Source organism: Arthroderma uncinatum (genome assembly GCF_011692745.1).
Source record: "Arthroderma uncinatum strain CBS 119779 chromosome Unknown scaffold1, whole genome shotgun sequence".
Lineage (NCBI taxonomy): Eukaryota > Fungi > Ascomycota > Eurotiomycetes > Onygenales > Arthrodermataceae > Arthroderma > Arthroderma uncinatum.
In genome coordinates, this window is record NW_022983863.1 from 2,906,937 (window position 1) to 2,923,074 (window position 16,138).

Consider the following 16,138-nt stretch of genomic DNA (forward strand, 5'->3'; position numbering starts at 1 on the left):
TCGATCGGGCCAACGCCATAAATATGCAGGTAAGGAGAATGCGTCGGGCATGTATGTACTCAGAACAAAATAGAGAGGAAGGGAATGGAATCAGACAGGTCCATAGTTAGAACCGCGCATAATAATATACATTTGAGCAAAAAGGGGAGAAGGGGAGGGAGTATGGAGATGTGCCAACTGCCGAAGATAGGAGTAGGTCAAAGTTACTGCGACGGGCTCATCGAATCCATCGCCGCAGCCAACGCCTGCTGCACAAGCTTCTTGTTCCGCTTGACAAGAGCCATGACCTTCTTGTCAATAGCATCAACCTCCCTTCTAGATAGATCCAGCTCAGACTGCGAGGAGCTAATCATCGCCCGAAGCTCCGAGTCAGACATATTCATGAGCTCTTCTAGTCCAGGGCCGAGGTTGGGGCAACGTCCTCCCATCATTGACTTGGATGCCGACGAGCGAACAGGGACCGTTTCACCGCCACTGCTGATAGCCCAGTTGTGTGAGCGTACCATTTCTGGCTCCGAGGTAGCTGTGCTTCCGGCGCTGCTTGTGTGCGGGGGGTTTGAAAGAATAGCAGATGAGCCGTCCGCGGTAATGCTAGATACGAGACCGCTGCGAGAAGAATCCTCGTCGACCCAGCAGATGTTGAACTTTTCAGGGGTGGCGAAGAGAGCATCGAGTCCGCCTCCGCGGTTGGTCACGTCTGGCTCTGAGATGAGAACGGACGGGTAGGAATCTTGGATGGCGTCTAGGACAGATGAGAGGCTCTTCTCCAGTGCTAGGTAGCGGTCTTCTTCGTCGGCAGATAGATGGCGGAGGATACAGCCTGAAGGTGTGATCAGGGCACGGTGTTTGAGCTTGTCAGGGTCACCGCTATTGATGCGGATGGGTTCACCACGAAGAAGTTGCTTTCTGTCATTCTCGGTTAGTTCGAGTGGGTTGTGTAGCATTTCATAGTCATCTGCGTTGCATTTCATGTCTGTACGCTGGCCGAGGTTTGGTGGATTGAAGAGTGGATGTGTGTTCAAGTCGATATCTCCGAGTTGTTGAAGTTGTCCTAGGAGGGTAGGAAGGGTTGCTGTACGTTCAAGAAATAGCTCCTTGACTGGGACACCTTTAGCTTCTGCATCGATGGTCATTTGTTGGAGGGTGTTATTTTCTCGCCATGGCTCATCCGGCGCTGCGATCTTGGGCTCGGGTTTCTTTACCTCCTCTTGAGTTACAGCATTCATCTTTGCTGGAGGTTCCGGTTGGATATTAGCAGGCTCAGGCTGTGCTTTAGCTGTATTATCATTGCTGGATGACTCCTTCTGCTCCCCATCTGATGCATTGGTATCTGCATCCCCATTGTTGTGCTTTGGTGCTTTCTTGGTCTTGCGCTTACGACCAATTATCGGGGCCTGGGCCTCGCTGCTGACAGGCGTGCTTGTTAGAAGTATTTCGTCTTTCTTCGCTTCAGCATTTTTGGCTTTCAATTTCCTATCTTTCTTGACTTGACTTTTCGTCACTGATCGAACGGGCGCGGATCCAATTCTGCTTGGTGGTGGAGAATTCGCACGGGAAACTGACGCTGACGTTTGAGCATCATATTCGGAGCCTGCAGGTGTCGTTGGTCGGCTAATAGAAGAAAGGCTGTGTACACCTACTCGTGGTTTTGTGCCCCAGACCGATGTACCAGGTGTGGTAGCGGGGAGGACTTGCTCCGACTTTGGAGTGTCAACAACACGTAGAACTCTTGGTTGGCGAGGAGCCGGGGAGTTCGATGTACGGGAATTTGTTCCCGGAGTGTTGGGCCTCGACTCCGGCCCAGCAGATGATGTTGCTAATGCAGCTACATTTTGAACAGGAGTGGACGAGTGGGCCACAGGTTCGCGAATTTTCTCAAAAGTAGAAAGATCAAGCTTTAGTGGTTTCCCCTTCCCGTGGTTAGACGTCTGCTGGGCTCTCGCTATGGGTGCATCGCTTGGTAGACTAGTGGTTTTGGCAATGCTGCTGGTCCTTGACTTAGGAGATCCGAGGGATATCTCTGCCGCCCTACTGTGGTGTTTGAAAGGGGTAACGGGAGATCCTCGGCCTGATTCGGAGATGATATTTGATTCTGTGAATGCCTGAGGATGTACTAACCCAGGAGGCGGATTTATCGTCAAAGGCGTCTTTGGGAGGGATGGACTCGATGTTCGTGACTCCCGGACAAGGGATGTTGAAGGATGTGCATGGGGCAAACTAAACCCAGGCGGCACAGCCGGAGTGCCTGACCTGCTCGAGGACAAGGGCGATTCGCCAGGGATTGTAGTCCGTATGGGGAAACGAATTGTATCGGGAGATTGTTTATCGTAGTTTGGCTTCGAAGCTGGTGCTAATGGCGGAAAGTCTTCGTCTTCTATTTTATGATGTTAGCATGCCATCAAAAATAAGTAACTCGCCCTCTCTCTTCATGAGTGTGATAAGATGCCTGGGACGAGTAGCGGAGGAACAGCGAAGGGAACAGCGGAGTGGTAGCAGGGGCAAAGACGGCTACAGGTTAAGCCTGGGGAGCTTCCTATATACATATGGCGGTAGTCGGGATTACAAGTCAAGGCGGAGGATACTTCGAATCACATAACAAGTTGGAGACATCTATATGTGCAAAATAATTGTGAGAAATTTTCTTTCGACATAGGTAGGACTGGGCTTGGGTACAAGCCCCAAAACAGGGAGGATTAACATACAAAAAGAATTTCCTCTCGAAGGAAAATGTATTTTTTGGGTATAATCCGAAGAAGGTAGGTTGACGCGAAAGGAAACCTGAACCTAAGCCTTGGGTTTGGCAGGTAATATGAAAAAGTTTCCCCAATATTGCGAAAAGTGCCCTTCGAAGTAGCATATTCCTGGATAAAAGTAATGTGTATGACGCCTCCCGCCAGCCAGGTTCATCAAAAGAATATGTTGTGAACACGCCATGTGAACGCCCAGCTGCATACGATTCAACGAATTTTCCCCATATGCAGTGCTGAAATATAAATGCCAAATAAAACAACCGAAGAAGAGAATTAAAGAGCAGCCTGTGTACTCCCCACAGGTAGGTAAAGAAACAAACACATGAAAACATGACGCTCGGGTAAGGGGAAATAGGGAAGCCTCATAACGATGGCAAATTTTGTGAAAAGGAATATGAAATAAAATGCAAAGTGATTAAAGTGTAAAGCAATGTGAAGTAGGGTGAAGGTGAAGTGATCGGGGGAGGGCCACACAGCATCGAGACGGGTTTCTACCACCTCCCAAACCCTCCGCTGTACACCATGTTGGAGTGGTTGTACCCACCTTGACCCTGACTCCCGTACAGTCCCTGCCCTGCGGCAGTATTGGCGCCGCTTTGGTGCATTCTCGCCTGCAAAATACTCGGGTCTGCAAGATCCACTACACCGCCTCCACCGGAGGAAGTGTTAGCATGTCTATGCTTCTTTCCCCTCTTTTTCTGCTTCTGTGGCACCGGGTCTTGATATAACCCAAGTTGCTGGCCATAGAGCGGGTTTAAAAGACCTGAAACGGGAGCCTGAGGGGGGGTTGTGCTATGCTGTTGGAATAAAGGAAACAGAAACTCACGCTTTGTTGCATCATGGGATTGAACACTCCCGCTTGCGCCGCCCCTGGCACGCATAAGTTCGCGCATCAAATCAGCATTTCCATCTTGCTTAGCACCGAGCCCAAGATTATTGTTCATCGTGCTTGTGAAACCATGACCTTGAGCAAACATGCCGCCGCCACTGACAGGGGGAGTACCCGCGGTTTTTAGTCCAGGTGGTGGACCTTGGATGCCGCTCACAAAGTACTGGTTGCCGAGGTTGTGTTGGGTGGCCGGGATCGAGAGAGGATTAGGGCTCGAGGTTGGCATCATAGGGCCTTGTGAACCAAGTAGCCTGCCATTGGAATTCTTGGAGTTAACGTCGTAGGCGAATGAAAATCGCGATGACTGCCTCGTGTGGCCCGGCACGTTAGTCATGCCAGCCATTTGATTTTGAAATGTGCGTGTGTTTTGATCAAAGGCACCGGACGTTGACATTCCTTGTAGATCCATGATGTTAGGGTGTTGTCCTCCGGCAGACTTGAGCAACATAAGTTGCTGCTGTTGGAGTTGTGAAAGATTGCGGGCATTGACGTTGTTGAGACTTTGAAATTGATGGCTAGCAGAGACCGGGGATCCCACCGTGGAGTTGTTTGCTGTTGCCTGCTGAGAAGGTGGCTGTATGGCGGACTGCGGTTCTCTGGAATGCCTTCCTGGTGCACCGATAGTAGCATGCACTTCTTCTGGTTCCCCGCCTAGCTGTGAGCTGCCACTTTCAAGGTTCTCCTCCTCGGCGGGGGCCTGCAAGAATTTTCCATCTAGTGCAAGCTTTGCCCGTTCTTGTTCCGCTTTCTCACGCATGGCACGACGCTTAACACCCCCGTATGGGTCGATTAACGACGGATGATTCTCAATAAATGCTAGCTCATCCTCAGGCAATGCTGCAGAGGAGAATTGAAACCGAAATTCTGGCGAATTCACGGCTTTTACCAGCTTATCAAATACCATCGAAGGCGAAGGAGACGTTGGCTGTGGTACCGTCTGGGGTTGTTCAGTGGGTTCAGTTGTCTCTGGCGCAACGTTAGGCTGTTCTGATGCTCGCTGAGGTTCCTTGCCATAACCATTCTCGGGCCTAGAAGCAAGGGTCTCGTTCGCAGGCTTTGGGCTTGGGGACGACCGACTAGCTGCTATACTCTCCCGTCGTGTTCTCTGAACCAAAGAATCCCTATTTGCCCAGCTTGCAGACGATGGAAGGGCGGATGAATCTGTACTTGATGCACGGACTCCGCCGTCATCCTTCACAGCCTGCCACTGTGTATTCTGCGAGTTGACGGTTCGAACGTGGCTAGCTGCTGGAGAGGGACGTTGGATAGGTTGATTTTGTGGTTGTTGACCCCCGGAAGATGAGCCGTTTGACGGGAAGCGTTGAGACGACAGTGTGTTCATTGACGAAAGGTCCTGCCGACTGAAACTGTCGCTATCATTACCCGTTTCATGGAGAAATGTGCAATTCCGGTTGTTGCATGGTTCGTTGCGGAGAAACGAAGAACAATACTTGGTAGTGCCATATTGTGCCCTATTAACTGGTTAGAATGCTCTATCAGCCTAGAAACAAAATGCAAATGCTTACCGTAGGACTCGATCGCCATTGGGTGATCCATCGACCGCCGCTATGCATGTAGCTGCATCTAACTTTCTCGCGAAGGTCACGTAGACACCGATTCCTTGGTTCGGGTTGCCGCCTGGCTTCGCCTTGCTGACCACTATCTTGTCAATATCACCATACTGACCAAAATACTGGTCACCGCGAAGGGTTTGTAGTAATAGGTTTTCGTCACGGATGGTTGGATTAAGGCCAATAACATAAACGAGGTTCTTCTGGACGACTCGAACTCCGGCCAAATTTTTCCGGCTTGAAGCCTCGATTTCTCGCTTCTCGGCCTCTTTTCGCTTTGCCGCAGCTGCTTTTCGATGTTTTAGAGCCAGGTCCGCTTTGAACCTATGTATGGAGATCCCTGTCAGTAACACGATAATTGATTGGAAGGGTGGTAAGGAGCGTGCCACGTACTCATCTACGTCTGGGACACGATATTGGATGGTGCTCTCGTCGTAAACGCGTCTGCAGTTCGGGCAACGACCTTCTTCGCTATGGGTTTTGATGTTATTATAGCAAAATTGGCATATCTATCATTAACCGTTAGTTGTTAATATTTGCTAGAGTTTTTGGCGTTTCACTAGGGGGGGTTGAGGGGTTATTTTCATATAAACGCGTACCTGATACCCACAGGGGCATGGCTTGAAGTTTTTATCAGAGAGATCAAATTCTTCAATACAGAGCGGGCTGCAGGTGAAAAATGACCGACGTTAGTAGATGCATAACCCAAGTGGCCACGCCCGTAACATGCACTCACCAAAGCTCGTCATCGTCGTCAATGACTGAGTCGTTCAGGGCTCTCGATGACATGTTGTGATAGCCGTTCGCACCGGTTCAGATACTGCTGGGATCGTAGGGCAAAAGAGATGTGATAGGAAAGGACCATGAACAAGCACGGGATTAAAAGGAACAAGATAACCTGCTGTAACCCCCGAAGACGAATGCAAAGAAATAAAAACCTGCCGTGATAACGGAGAGACACGAAAGAGAAAAGGGCGGTGGAGGAGGAAGACGTCGAAGTCGAGATGGGATGCGCTGCGAAAAGAGGAGAGCGAAGAATAAGTGAGAGCTTTCTGCAGGCCTTGGCACGTCTTCTTTTAGGCGCTTGCTTAGTCAGTAATGGAGTCACGTGTAGTCATATGACAGTAAATATCACGTGTATTGCTTATTAATCACGTCATACGATCTAGCCAATCACCGTCTCGCATTTACTACGACCTCAAACAGCAACTTCAACATAATCCACGACTCCCGCGATCACACATCTATCGGGCCGCAGCTCAATTGCTCTTACAACCATGGCGTCCAGGCGATCTGTCATGCGGCTGGGGAGCCACCGCTCGCTGGCTTCCGTCCAGGCCGGAAGAACCTCCAATTCGCTGCGGTTGTTCTCTGCGTCCGCGCAAGTGCAGGATGCGAAGTTCGTATCAAAGGAGGGAGTTCCAAACCCGCGTGAGGAGCCACGACCTGGTAAGTGAATTGGCCTCTGCTATATTTCCGAATGAGTAGTATATGTCTAACTATCGGTAGCCATCGGACAATTGCATCGACCCATCGTGAACCCGACAGACAAATACAAAGAAACGTCGGCGAAGCTACATACCTATGGCCAATATCTCATCTCTTGCCTGCCAAAATATATCCAGCAGTTCTCGGTGTGGAAGGATGAGTTGACCATTTACGTTCCCCCGGCCGGAGTTGTCCCCGTCATGACGTTCCTTCGCGATCACACCGCTGCGGAATACACACAAGTCTCGGATATCACCGCCGTCGATTTCCCCACGCGAGAGTACCGTTTCGAAGTTGTTTACAATCTCCTCAGTGTGCGCCATAACTCCAGAATAAGAGTCAAGACCTACGCAGATGAAGCCACCCCTGTTCCCAGCATCACATCTCTGTACGATGGAGCCCTTTGGTTCGAGCGAGAAGTGTATGATATGTTTGGCGTGTTCTTTGTTGGTCACCCAGATCTCCGGAGAATTATGACTGACTATGGCTTTGATGGCCATCCGCTGAGGAAGGATTTCCCTCTTTCTGGATACACTGAGCTCCGATATGATGAGGAGAAGAAGCGTATTGTGGTCGAACCGCTAGAGTTGACCCAAGCATTCCGAAACTTTGAGGGTGGATCTTCTGCCTGGGAAGGAGTTGGCCAGGGTCTTGACAGGAAACCAGACAATGTAAGTACTACTAATTATTTCGTCCCTGGTGTTGAATATAACATTGCTGACCATACCGTAAAGTTCAAACTTCCAACCCCAAAGCCAGAAGAAAAGGCGGAGGAGCCAAAGAAATAAACCGATTGTACATCACCATCAATACATTTTCGTTTCTTGTTTTCCAATTGCCATTTTATTTTAGACGTAGACAATGGTACGTTTAGTGGGTGTATCTTTCATAGCGGTTCCTACTGGTATTACGTTCCATTTTCTTTATAGGTTTCGCCGAGTGGAATATATGTGACGCCTTTCTGCTTTCATGGCCCACACAAATGAGGTGCAAGCTAGGTTGCTAGTGCTGCAACACAATGCGCGCACTGCCTTTTCTTTAGCTGCGAAAACCATTAGATATTATGGTTTATATTCTCATACAACTCGCGCTTAAGTTTTCGTCGGCATTGATAACCTCGACGCCTTTTAGCAAAATACAAGGCTTATGCTGAATCCAACTTTAAACATACATCTAGGTCGTCCAGGCATTGACAGGCCGAGTCATTAAATAAAAGGGAGGAAGGATGAAAACGAAAAATATTCATCTTATGCATCGCGTTTCAAGAATGAGATCATAGGCTTTGACCTAGTCCTCAGACAGTTACTCTGTATGACCCGGCTCCTCATATGCGTTTACATACTGTCTTCGGCACAGGCATTAAAAAAAATAGGATACATAGAAAGAGTCTCATATCTTGCTATTTCAAAAGCTAAGCCGATCCATGTGGATTTTCACGTCTAGACTACATCATCGCAGTTCGTCTGAGAAACAATATCCTTCCATTCATCCAAATCCTGCTGGTTTCTACTGAGAGTGTCGCCAATATAGCTAACCGCATCCTTCCCAAGGGCAAGCCTTGCTGGTAGAGTCTTGCCTTCACCCAATCCTGTCTTGCCTAACAGCTGCACAATCAAGTTTGCCCCCTTTTGAGGGTCTCCAGGCTGTTTTTTGTTGTATGTGTCCAAAAAGTTGTTCATGCTATCTGAGACTTCGGGAACCTGCTTCTTGGCCCTCATCCTATGGCCGCCTTCTAGGAAATTTGTTCGGAAATATCCTGGCTCAATGCAAACGACCTCGATATTGGCCGATGCAAGCTCTCCACGGAGCGATTCAGTATAGATTGCAATTGCCGCTTTGGTTGCGCAATATATTCCGGCAGAAGGACCACCGGCCCAACCACCAATTGAACCCAGATTGGCTATCGTGCCAGATTTTTGTTCTCGCATCCGGGGAATAACTGCACGGAGAACATTCATCTGACCAAACACATTGGTGGCGAATGATTTCTGGATTTCTTCGAGACTATTTATTCCTATATTAGCTCTGTTCCGAGTAATGGAAAATGTAATGTATGCTTCACCCCATGGGGCACTCTTACCTACACTCTTCAATAGCACCCACAAGGATATACCCAGCGTTGTTTACTAAGATGTCAATTCTCCCAACATCTTGAATGATATCGGCTATAGTGGCTTGCATCTGTGTGTCATCGTCCAACACATCGAGTCTCTTCGTTTTTATAAGCTCGCTTTGCCCCTTAAGTTCCTCGAGCTTAGATATATCGCGTGCTGTAGCAATAACAATATCTCCATTTCTAGCTGCAGCAAGAGCTATTTCTTTCCCAAAACCGCTGGAACAACCAGTAATGAGCCAGACTTTTGGCATAATGAAAATGTGTAAGGGTTAATAACACTCGAAGTAATGAGAAGATAAATTGCGTGCAAATATGTGGTTCTTAGACTCTTTGTTGGTACCATTGTCTACTAATATATACAATATCTGTATAGTTCCGGAGTTAGGCTTATCCCCAAACCCCGAGGATGCTTTTCATCGAGCCGGAGTCAAGCTAAATTTACCGAATTGGGCTCGACTTGGCGCGTCCACCATCTTGCAGAGGATAAATCCTCAATACCAATAAAATATTGTGACTCTTGGTAGTGATGTAAGGGGGGAAGACAGTTGATATTTATTCTAAAGTGGGTTTGGTGCATTTTACAGTTAAAAAAACGAGGGCATGATAACAAAGGTAATAAATATTGAGAATCAACAAGCCTCGGCAGGAATGAACACATGAATTTCGGGAATATTTATGATCGAAGTTAGTTAATACATTGCGGTTGCTTATAAGGTGGTCTCCAACCATTAGTCCGCAGTATATTGATGCTCTCCTCTATATCAAAAGCCTTAATGGCCAAGAAACGCAAGAAAGTCATCTATCAACTATGCCACTGTGGTAATAAAGGATTATGTGGTCTAATAAAGGATTATGAGGTCTGTGTAAGCTTGTATCAAATGAATTGGTTGGAAGGAGATAACACGGAGTAAGAGCAAGAAGGTAGAAATTAAGTTTAAAGTGATTACTAATCAAAAGTCTCCTACTTTCTGGCCGCATGGACTTTAAAGCATTTCATCAAAACAAGATAACGTGGACCTTTAGACGGGCGAGGGATGTTGCGTACTTCGACAACGCATTCTGCCGTAATATCCTTTCCGTGGACAACGAAATTGCAAGAAACCTCTTCTGGTCAATCGCCAGATGGAGGTACGAAACGCTGCATCCGTCTTGCCGGCTAGTAAAATAGTCGGGTTCCATGGAAACCTCGGTTTTGGGGATTATAAAACCAAGGCAGACATCTAGCCCACTTTTCTGCTGAAATCAGATGTCTGAAATATATTTGATGCCATTGAGAGCAACAAATGAAATGTAGGTGCTTCCGATCCTGCGCGGAACATCAAACTGGCTAGGAGCGCTTTTAGCCAAGAAAGAATGGCCCAGATACTGAATCTGTTCTTGAAGCTAGGATTGTTTCAGAGGCCTCTAGCTTTCATATACAACGATCTCCAGTTTAAATTTGTACCTCGGAATTTTCGAGCTTCAAATATACAGTGGAACTCAAAGTCTGCTTCAAATCAGGAGGCTCAGAATGAGCCAGGTAAAGGCATAGCAGCAAACGCTGCCAATGATAGTCTGAGGCGTAAAACATAATTGGATGGCAGATAGAGTAAGACCCCATGCAAAATTTCCATGGGAAGCGACTTAAACGGGTATGACATCCTGGAGGTAAATATATTGTTATTGTGCAAGCCTCGGTCGCCTTCGATGGTATCATCGATGTACTCCTGCAAGATTTGGTTCAAATATTGTATGTCTAAGGGGTCAGTAACGTGTGGTCCGTCGGAATCAGATCCCATGTTTGGCATGATATCGCCGGTCAGAAGCACGCCTCATTTGGATAGGGCGATTGTTCAACTAATCCACCAAAGTCATGGCGCCCCCTTTACATGCATCCATGGGGTTGAAAACAACCTACATAATTTGCTAAGGAGCTGGATATCGACTTCCTTTGGATGACGTATCTCCGTTAGCTGATAGCAGCAGGCAGCATAAAGTAGGAAGCCCAAGCCCACTCTAGGATAGCACCGCCAAAACAGCTTTTGTAAAGGGATTTATCTATTAAAGAGGCTTCATCAACCCCCGGGTCGTCATAACGTAGACTAGAGTCCATTGGCGTATTGTTTGATAACTGGGCACGAACACCCACGCCCGAGAGGTGAGGATTATCCCAGTAATCACCTCCGATATAAACTGCCACCGTCATATCAGCATCGCGTCTTCCTGGGAAATCTAATGGGTCACTAACTCGCGCAATTCATTCAACCGAGGGATGTCTCAGTCTGTTGTCTGGTGTATCTCAAAGGGCTAGACTTGTTTTTTTATCGATAGCTTCTCGGTTTACGGAGTACTCCATATACATGAAGCATTGGCTATACCCTGTTCTCAAGCTAATTATAGGCACGAACGGAGTAGTTATCCCTCTGTTAGATTGCTTAGCCTGGTTAATTATTGGTTAAGTTTCGTAATTAGTGCCCCCTTAGTGTCCTGCTTTATCCATGGCCAATGTTGCATAACTAACGACTTAATGTCGATTCCAACATGGGGCTTAAACATTTGTTTAGAACATTTCCAGACTGCTGCCTGGAAAACTCGGTTAAATGATTGCCACTAACAAGACGTCAAGGAGAAGACTTAACCAGCGACCATGCTGTGTTGACAAACTCCTAACCACCATTATTTATACAGGCAGCCTAGAACAGGAGTGAAAATATCAACCATGCTAAATTCTATTGCATTAACGACGGCCCATTGGCTATTCAGCTGTCTATTAATCGGTAGGTATTAGCACTGTGTTTCCAGAAAGCCACATCCATATCACGCAAGTGACTATATTAACTGTGTTCCAGTTGACCGTTTAATCGAACCCCAGACGGTAGTTCATTTTTTGGAGTATTGCGACACTGGGGATCTTCCCAATGGAAAGGTTACCACACTCCCCTTGCCAGACCATGAAGAGGAATTGCTGTGGATGAAGCCCTACAGCGAATGGGCTCCCGCACCATATAACAACATCACCGAAGACTTGGGCTCCCAATTGATGATCAGAGTTGGCTCTGATGACGACTATGAGCGCTTGGAGCTGATACCATACAACATCCATTCCTGGAAGTCTACATTATTGGATGACATGGTTCCTCTCTCACCTACTCAATGGAAGGATAAAAGGCTGAGTCAACCTGAAAATTTTGACCTGGCTTGTGAATATTTGATCGCTGTGATAGCAGCCTTTGAGTATTTGAACCTGCCACAAGCACAGGAAAAACTGAAAGGAACGTATAACGTAATGTATGACCATTTCGAGTACTTCGACAACGCCGTCAATTCCCTGCGCTCTTCCAATGGCAAAGAAGGGACCGTCAGCATGGCCGCCCTTTGGGAAGAATTCACCCGTGTACACTATCAAACCGTAACCGCTCGAGCTCACTCCTGGGTTATATCTCACGCTACAGCGCTTCGGGGCCCTATCCTAAATGACCTGATTGCTCATCAACCGCCATCTGAGCATTCATACAGCCCAAAACAACAGATTCTAACCGACAAACTTCACGTCTTAGCTGAAATCACCACCACCGCGGATTTTACTATTTTGCTGCCCATGGATGGATACAAAGGCCATGTTTTGCTTGAGGGGACAGAAGGAGACCTCCATAGCCCATCCCTGGATATACGTCGCGACGCTGTATCAGATAGAGTCAAATCTCTATCAAATCACAAAATGCTAACTGAAATTCTAGTGGATACCCTGAAGCCGGAGTCGGACCGAACTCCCAGAGGAGTAGCACACCCAGAATCTTTGCTCAAAACAGCGCTTTATCAAATCGATGCACAAACGGAAACTCGCGAGGCCCTTCGAGGGAAACCAGAGCAACTGCCCCCGCCAGGATGGATTATGCGGATACAGCGAAGAATCAGCTTCGCAGAAAGCAATGCTACTAATTCAGAACCTTACCAACTGGATAAGTTTACGATATATAAGCTTGTTTATAGCCAGACTGATGAGGAGTGGAGTGATTTCTTACAGAAATTAGAGGCAGACATGAACGATTGGGGTCATGGGGTCCAAGGAGCTGATCAGATAAAAGAGCGGTTACAGTTAGAATGGTTCGATGGCGAGGAGCTCGGGATTCCAGAAGATGATATAGACGCAGCGAAGAAGTAAGTTTACTGATATCACTTTTCATTTTCCAGCTGTCATATTTTTTTTTATGTTGTGTTACGATGCTCGAGATCTAACCTTTACACGCTTCAACAGACACTTTGAAAAAATGAGCAAATCTGATGACTTCAGTGAGCGAAATCTAGTAAATTACGACTTTCTTGCTGTCGATAGCTCATCCTTCTCGTCTTACATGACTGATAAATTCTCAATGCCGTCGACGGACAACGCTGGATTATACCCTTCAGACTTCAAGCCTTTTCTCCTCTTGGTTGATTCGGATTATGACCCGAACGACCCTGAACTACGCAAAGATGAATTACCTGGCTGGAAGGGCAAAATGCGGGTTCTTGGAAGCCTCATATGGAGCGATATTTACGCAGGCGCTATAGAGCAGTCATGTACGGTGATGTGGAGGTGGGCAATGGATCATCCAAATGAGGTATATACCGGTCGAACAGTACCATCGCAAGTGAATGCATGGATGGCATATAACTCTTTGCATAAAAAACAATGGCGTAGCTCTGCCCAATTCGCAAAAGACTTGTGGGATAGTTTGGGATTAAATACGGGGGATGAGTTGTAACGGTATGTCCCACTTACTGTGTGATGGTTTTATATGTATTATAGTTATGAATCAGTAAACAGACAATACTACTACTCAATCTTATAATCAGACTGAAGGATAGAATGTAGACATGGTTTCTACTACCACGCCCAATGAATAAAGGTAGACTCTAGCAGAACATCCAATCCTTTGCATTAATGGGATTCATGAAGCTGACGAAATGGGAACGTGTGAAGACAAAAGCATAGAGGAAAAAAGTATTATGATGCAGTATTTTGCCAACAGAGTCATCTCTGCCAGTATCGGCTCTAATATTATTCTATATATCTATGTTGAAGCCCGTATTCTATATATGGGCAGCCAGCGCCCAAGGTGGCTCAGTGGCGTCTTGCCTGTTGAAAGATAAGTCGTTTCATATTCGTAAAATGGCCGTCCATATTTAGTCCGACCAATTGGTCTGGTTTTGTTCCGATGTTGGCATCTGGGAAAAGCACCCCGGACTCTCTGGGAAGGCAAAGAAGAAAAGCTTAGAGCCCAGCGAGTAAGCGAATAGTATCCAAAATCCTGTATAGGATCCGATATGAGAGAAGGGCGGTGTCGACTTTCTCTACGCAAAGGTCCTGGAAATGATTGGCCCGAACGTCCTTTAATCTCTGTCAATGTGGTTATCGGTTGGAATTCGTCATGTTCAGAAGTAGAGCCCTCTGTAAAGGCTTTACACCTTTTAGTGCTTGTGGTAAAATCTCCGTCTCGACCATCCATCTTCTTGAGTAATGACCTCACACTCAAGAGTATAGCCCTGGAGCCATGGAAGAAGCTTGGCCCATACTAGCCAGTATAAACCTCCAGCAGCGATGATTGCGATGCCAACGATGCAATGGAGGTAGTATGGGAGGCTCTTGTACACATTCTGGCCGTCGGTTGGAGGCACGAATGGGGCAATAGTGAGATAAATGTTACTCAAGAGGAAAAATACAGCGACGGGCAGCGTAGCGCTAAACGGAGGTCTCCACTGGAAGCTTTCGCGGTGAAGGTAGAGGTGAATGAGGGCGCCAGCCACGAAGACGTTGACGACGGCAAGTGGGTAGGATATCACACTTTAAAGTTTTGGTCAGTTACTTGGATCGTCACAGTTGGGCGGATGGCAGTACTCACTTGAGAATAAAATTATATGCATCGCCGGGAGGTGGTGCGAGCATTATTATGACGGAGACCAGCCAGTGTGCGAATAGGCCAGCCAGGGGAGCATTTCTAGGCCTGTTACTTGCCCAGAATTTCGAGAATGGCAGGATACCCTCGCGACCCAGCTCCTGTACCACTGTAAAAGGCGTTAGAACGGGTAAATGTAAAGCGGACATCAGGTGAGTACATACAACGACCCTGAGAAAATATGACGCTGAGGGTGTTGCCAAAGGCAGACAGCGCGACGAGAACGGATAAAGCTCTTTCTGCTTTGTCTCCGAACATGTTGCGGAAAAACGAGGCCGCAAGGATTCGCCCCGACGAAACGATCTCTTCCTTGGGAACAGCGGCGAAATAGGCGATCTGACGGACATTAGACTGACGTTCAATATAAAAGTTTGGGATAGGATGCTTACATTCGCCAGCATATACAGAGCCGCGACGGTACCCAAGGCTAGCGGACCCGCGATCTTCAGCGTTCTCACTGGATTTTTCGTTTCACTCAAGGCGTAGTTCGCGTTGCTGTACCCAATGTAACTCCAGATAGTGCTGTATAGGGCGGTGACCACCCCGTACGTACTTCCAGTGGTGCCCTCGAAGGCATTGCTGAAGTTGTCAGGTTTCTCGATCCGTAGCACGCCGCCTAGGGCGGCAAAGCCAGAGACCACAATGAGGAGAATGGTCAACAGCTTGACCACGCCCAGGAAATTTTGTAGCCGGAGACCCCATTTTAGCGCCAGGCCGTGGATGAGAAATGCGGCTGTGATGCACGCCAGACCAACTCCACGCTGGTTCCATCGGTTGACCTCAATCTGCGCGGCGTGTAGAATGTATTCACCAAAGACGACGGAGTTTGAACCCGCCCAACCTGTAAGAATCAGCTAGGGATTCAGAATAGAGATCGTATTGTAGTCTACATACCCAGGAGAATCACGTAGCCAGCATACAGACCGGTCACAAGAAACCGCGGTTTTCGATATACGTATTCGAGGTAGTTCTTCTCCCCTCCGTTACGAGGCAATGCGGTGCCAAACTCGAGGTAGACGGCCATTCCAGCAGCGGCAATGAGCATTCCCGCAACCCAGATGATGAGGCTGAGTCCGACGCTGCCTGACAGAGAGAAGATCGCACTGGGCGTGGCAAAGATCCCGGTGCCTATCATACGGTTGAAGATGAGAAACACCGCAGATGTAAGACCGATCTGCCGTCTCGACTCGCTCGTCCGGTAAGTATTATCCCCATCTTGCTCTAGAGTCTCCTGTTAGTAATTTTGATTTAATTTTGAACGTGATATGATGCGTACCCTCAGTGTAGCTCTTCAGCTTGGCCGTGGAGGCCTCGGACGGTCTGTTTTCTGCGTCAACCATGGCCGCTGTACCTCGTCGCCGTCGAGGGTGAATGTCCTCGCCGTATGAACCTGGAGCCGGAGCACATCG

At 47.6% G+C, this 16,138-nt stretch overlaps 5 protein-coding genes across 5 annotated transcripts; 2 read left to right on the top strand and 3 right to left on the bottom strand.

Annotated features, from left to right (window-relative positions):
• Nucleotides 1–203: 203 nt before the first annotated feature.
• On the bottom strand, nucleotides 204–5,999 carry GIQ15_00880 (uncharacterized protein; the record flags this gene model as incomplete). The annotated part of the gene is made up of 5 exons (XM_033548297.1): nucleotides 204–2,374; nucleotides 3,295–5,111; nucleotides 5,166–5,534; nucleotides 5,604–5,681; nucleotides 5,947–5,999. 5 exons carry the CDS (start codon nucleotides 5,997–5,999, stop codon nucleotides 204–206), a joined length of 4,488 nt encoding a protein of 1,495 aa, XP_033409248.1.
• A 488-nt stretch (nucleotides 6,000–6,487) lies between these two features.
• GIQ15_00881 (NADH-ubiquinone oxidoreductase 30.4 kDa subunit) lies at nucleotides 6,488–7,486 on the top strand (the record flags this gene model as incomplete). Its single annotated transcript, XM_033548298.1, has 3 exons — nucleotides 6,488–6,659; nucleotides 6,720–7,369; nucleotides 7,433–7,486. The coding sequence occupies 3 exons, from the start codon at nucleotides 6,488–6,490 to the stop codon at nucleotides 7,484–7,486; spliced, it is 876 nt and encodes a 291-aa protein (XP_033409249.1).
• A 651-nt stretch (nucleotides 7,487–8,137) lies between these two features.
• GIQ15_00882 (3-oxoacyl-acyl-carrier-protein reductase) lies at nucleotides 8,138–9,065 on the bottom strand (the record flags this gene model as incomplete). The annotated part of the gene is made up of 2 exons (XM_033548299.1): nucleotides 8,138–8,702; nucleotides 8,779–9,065. 2 exons carry the CDS (start codon nucleotides 9,063–9,065, stop codon nucleotides 8,138–8,140), a joined length of 852 nt encoding a protein of 283 aa, XP_033409250.1.
• A 2,447-nt stretch (nucleotides 9,066–11,512) lies between these two features.
• GIQ15_00883 (uncharacterized protein) lies at nucleotides 11,513–12,955 on the top strand (the record flags this gene model as incomplete). Its single annotated transcript, XM_033548300.1, has 2 exons — nucleotides 11,513–11,570; nucleotides 11,643–12,955. The coding sequence occupies 2 exons, from the start codon at nucleotides 11,513–11,515 to the stop codon at nucleotides 12,953–12,955; spliced, it is 1,371 nt and encodes a 456-aa protein (XP_033409251.1).
• A 1,289-nt stretch (nucleotides 12,956–14,244) lies between these two features.
• GIQ15_00884 (high-affinity methionine permease) lies at nucleotides 14,245–16,069 on the bottom strand (the record flags this gene model as incomplete). Its single annotated transcript, XM_033548301.1, has 6 exons — nucleotides 14,245–14,617; nucleotides 14,676–14,838; nucleotides 14,894–15,065; nucleotides 15,119–15,570; nucleotides 15,624–15,950; nucleotides 16,006–16,069. The coding sequence occupies 6 exons, from the start codon at nucleotides 16,067–16,069 to the stop codon at nucleotides 14,245–14,247; spliced, it is 1,551 nt and encodes a 516-aa protein (XP_033409252.1).
• Nucleotides 16,070–16,138: the final 69 nt, after the last annotated feature.